At 36.8% G+C, this 4,258-nt stretch overlaps 1 protein-coding gene across 1 annotated transcript in view; it reads left to right on the top strand.

The window, feature by feature from the left end:
- VPS13A (vacuolar protein sorting 13 homolog A) overlaps positions 1 to 4,258 on the top strand; it is a 108,014-nt gene that overhangs the window by 34,603 nt on the left and 69,153 nt on the right. Inside the window, exons 24-25 of the mRNA XM_009285294.1 lie at positions 726 to 810; positions 2,537 to 2,709. Of these exons, the coding sequence (XP_009283569.1) occupies positions 726 to 810; positions 2,537 to 2,709 (258 nt within the window). The remainder of the gene's footprint in view (positions 1 to 725; positions 811 to 2,536; positions 2,710 to 4,258) is intronic.

Genomic DNA, 4,258 nt, shown 5'->3' with positions numbered 1-4,258 from the left:
GTTGCGCCAGGGGAGGTTTAGGTTGGATATTAAGAAAATTTTCTTCACCAAAAGGGTTGTCAAGCATTGGAACAGGCTGCCCAGGGAAGTGGTTGAGTTACCATCCCTGGGGGTATTTAAAAGATGTGTAGATGTGGCACTTAGGGACATGGTTTAGTGGTGGACTTGGCAGTGTTAGATTAACAGTTGGACTTGATGATCTTTTAAAGGTCTTTTCCAACCTAAATGATTCTATGATTCTATGAAATTTAGAAACAATTCTGTCTGCTCTAATGTTTTCTCTAGCTCTTCTTTCTTTTTTCCCCACCTGCCACTAGTATCATGTGATTTTTATAAAGCACAGTGATCTTTTATTGTTCTCTGAAGTTGCCGTACTGTAGTCCTGTGAGGGACTAGGTTTTGTCTTTCCCGAGTTTTCATATGATGTGCTGCTTCTGTCCATCTTTTGGTCTGTGAAGTTGAATGTTTGAACCTCTTTGCCATGTTTCCTAATGTATTTATTCTCTGTAGCTAGATGAATGTGCAGTACCTGCTACTTCTACCTGATTTAGGCCTCATTTCTCCCCATGCTTCTAATTTTAGTAATGTAAGTGTTTAACTGTAATGATTTGCACTTAAAATAAGACCAATTTCCTTAAGTTGTAAAACTTCGATGCAACATATATGCATGCAATAGCATGACCAATGAATTCAAGCAAAAAAATTTATGGTATCTCCTGTTTCAGGCTGCAATATCCCCTGTGCTCTCAGCACCACATTTGTCACAAGGTGTGTTTCCTGTTTTGGATCTTCATTCATTTGCTGAGTCAGGTAATACGATCTATTTTAAAGTCTGGTTTAATAAACAGGTCAAGTCAAGTTTTTGAGTTCATTGAATTAATTTGTTTCTCTTGGAGTAAGCAATCATTTGTGGCTTTGTTTCAAGTTCTTGAAGGTTGAGTAGTGTTATATTCTGTGCAGCTTATTATAATTCACTCTGTACAAAATATTTGTGTGTCTTCTCATAGCAGTAAAATTCTGTATGTTTGTTCTTGCCGTTCCCTTTCTGAAGGCAAAGCAGTAAAATGTTTGGTAGGATGTGTTTATTTATTTTTGTCTTTGCATACGTTACTACAGATCTCTATTCGGAACATCTGAAGTAGTATGTATGTCATTTTTTTGCTTCAGTATGTACTTAGTCCTCTGATTTTAATTTTTTTCTTCTGGTGAAGGATTTCTCTCCTACTTAGCTGGATTTATGTAAATTACAAAATACTGAAACGATGACTGTTGGAAACTACTGTGTTGTTATAAATAAGTATCATTTCAACTTCTACAGCATCAAACAGAAGATTGGCTGTGGAGAACCTCGTCGTGTTTAATACTGCCTTGCTGTTGAAACAGCTTAGCTAGATTGTAATGTTCCATCTAGTAGTTACATTTGAAAAATAATCAAACATATCCATGTTATTTCAGCGTCAATCACCTTTGTCATGCCAAAACACTCAACTGGAGAAACAGAGAATAATACTTTTTCTTCTTTCTCAAGTTAATGATATATGTGGTTTGCAAACACCAGCAAAATTATCAGCAAAGCTAATTTTTATGTCTACTTTATCACTTTAAAGTCAGTGTGTGTACAGTATGTATAGAAATATGTATCTGTGCGTCTTCATCTGTTTTTTGTATGCGTTCCTTTAAGTGCCCAAAGGTAGGGAGAATGTGTCTTTCAATTCTTAAAAATTAGGGTGAGATGAGAGCAAATGCTGGCCACAGTTAATATGAGAAGGTAATAAGTAGATTTAGATTGAATCAAGTCTCTGTTTTAATTTTTACTGTACATACAGCTGTGCAATCATTTTAAGTGATTCATGTTATTTCTCTATCTTCACCCCCAGACTCAACGGTGCTTTTAAGCCTTACAAAATACCTCTTAATGTCATTTCTTCAGTTTTGTCAGAAGGATGCTTCTTCCACAGTTACCTTTAACTTCAGTGTTTATGGTTTTTAGGTGAAGGAAAAGAGCCTTATAAGATGGTGCAATCTATTTGTCTTCGTTATACTTCTGTAATAATGTCAGCTGGGTTAAAAGCTTGATAGTCCTTAGGAGTCTGTCCTGAAATAGGAGACCCTTAACAGGGAGAGATCCAAAGTAGTCCCACTGATAGTGAGGCAAAAGAGTCTGTACGGTCAGCAGCAGTCAGACCAGCAGAAGAGTTATTTAGCTATTAGTACACAATGAAGGCAAGATGAGCCATGGTTTGTGCTGTCTTTTGCACAGCCAATAGTGAGAGAATGCTGACGAAGGAGTTAGTTGATGAGAACTGATTTATTATGACGTGACAGAGGGAGCTGTAGGTGTGGTGAAAAATTGTGGAGGCAGGAGCGGAGATAATTACAGAAACAGACTTTGGTTGCTAATTATCAGCTAGGTAATCTTCCCATACTTGTACATTTAAGTTTTTATAGATGTAGACATAAAAATTCTAGGTCATAGTACTGCAAAATATTGGGTGTTGAAAATGTATATGTAATGTTGTTGTGAATTAATCCTTAGAATCAGAAGAAGAATTTTATGATGCTCTAAGCAGCCCTGTGGAAGACATGCCATTTTTTGAAGCCCCATCTGGTTCCCTCAAGCGAGCTAGCAGTACAAGGCGAAAAAAACTACGTAAACAAGAATCTTTGAAAAATATGACAGAATTCCAGCTAAGGTTTGAAGTAGCTGAGGTAAAGTTTACTTTTTTTTTTTATTTCTCTGGAGCACATCTGAACTGTAATTGTTCCCTGTTTGTTGTGTTCATGAATCCATGTCTGCAGAAGTATTGATTACCCGTTTCTTGCTGAAACTATTCTTGCTGAAACTATTCTGTAGAGTTTTTTTCCAAGTCACAGTTGTGCTTCTGCATCCTTGTCGTCACTGAAATGCTCTGATTTATCCACTTTATTTCCCAATTCATTTTATCACTGAATGTCCTTTACCTAACTATCACTCAAAAATCACATTACGTATTTGTTTTGGATTAAGATACTGCTGTGGTCACTGGGAAAACTTCATTAATGTTTCATCTTGTAACAAGCACCTTATTTTTCTGCTCCAGTTTTTCCCAGACTCTGTTAGCCTCGCACCTAAATCTGTAACATGCTCACTATGAGGTGTTTTATGTGTCATTTTTGCTGTTTCAGACTTGGGAGGAAAAAAAGAGTATTTTACCCAAATGCAAGACACTGTTTCTAACTGCATCAGTTGGTCTAGTAAAAGAGATGGCCTCTTACCACTATTGTTACCTTTATCATTAGACCATCATGGCTATGACAGTGTTATTGCTGCTACTCATTGTATAACTTTACAAATAAACTGTACAAATTCAGTTAACTTTACATTTCTGTTTTAGGCTTACAGAATGGCTTCAACACATCATAACTAGCTTGCAAGACATCTTATTATATATTACACCTTACAGAAAATACATAAACAAATAAAATTTAAATGTACTGGTTTTTGTGTTATGACAAGACCTTGTTTAAGAACAACTAGTCTAAAGATAGATGCTGTATTTTACATTATTCTCTAATGGAAACTATCTTACAATCTATAAGAAAAAAATACAATTGAGAATCTATTAAGAATCACTTTCTCTCTGTTTGTTGGCTTTATAGTTTAAAATGACTTACTTGGCTTGGTTTTGATTTTCCTTATTTGTAGAGAGCATTATGTGGAAAGGAAGAGTACATATCTTTGTTTTGCTTTGGTTGTGAAAGACAGATAACAACAGCTCAGCTAGGTATTTATTTAAGAACATCTTTGTCATGCATGGGTGAAAAAGTAGGAAGTTCTCTCACCTGATATTCAGCTTGGGAATCTAACTCTTACCAGGAGAGTTTGAAGAAATTCCAGTGAATGCAGTAAACTCTTTATTCTGACTGACAATCTAGTTGTCATGGTTTAACCCCAGCTGGCAACTAAGCACCACACAGCCGCTCACTCACTGCACCCCCCAGTTGGATGGCAGAGAGAATCGGAAGGCTAAAAGTGAGAAAACTCGTGGGTTGAGATAAAGACAGTTTAATAGGTAAAGCAAAAGCCACGTGCGCAAGCAAAGCAAAACAAGGAATTCATTCACTCCTTCCCATCGGCAGGCAGGTGTTCAGCCATCTCCAGGAAAGCAGGGCTCCATTATGTGTAATGATTGCTTGGGAAGTCAAACGCCATCACTCCAAACGTCCCCCCTTCCTTCTTCTTCCCCCAGCTTTATATGCTGAGCATGACATCATATGG

Source organism: Aptenodytes forsteri, unplaced genomic scaffold (genome assembly GCF_000699145.1).
Source record: "Aptenodytes forsteri isolate BGI_AS27 unplaced genomic scaffold, ASM69914v1 Scaffold151, whole genome shotgun sequence".
NCBI classification, from domain to species: Eukaryota; Metazoa; Chordata; class Aves; order Sphenisciformes; family Spheniscidae; genus Aptenodytes; species Aptenodytes forsteri.
This window is presented reverse-complemented; position numbering and strand designations above follow the sequence as displayed.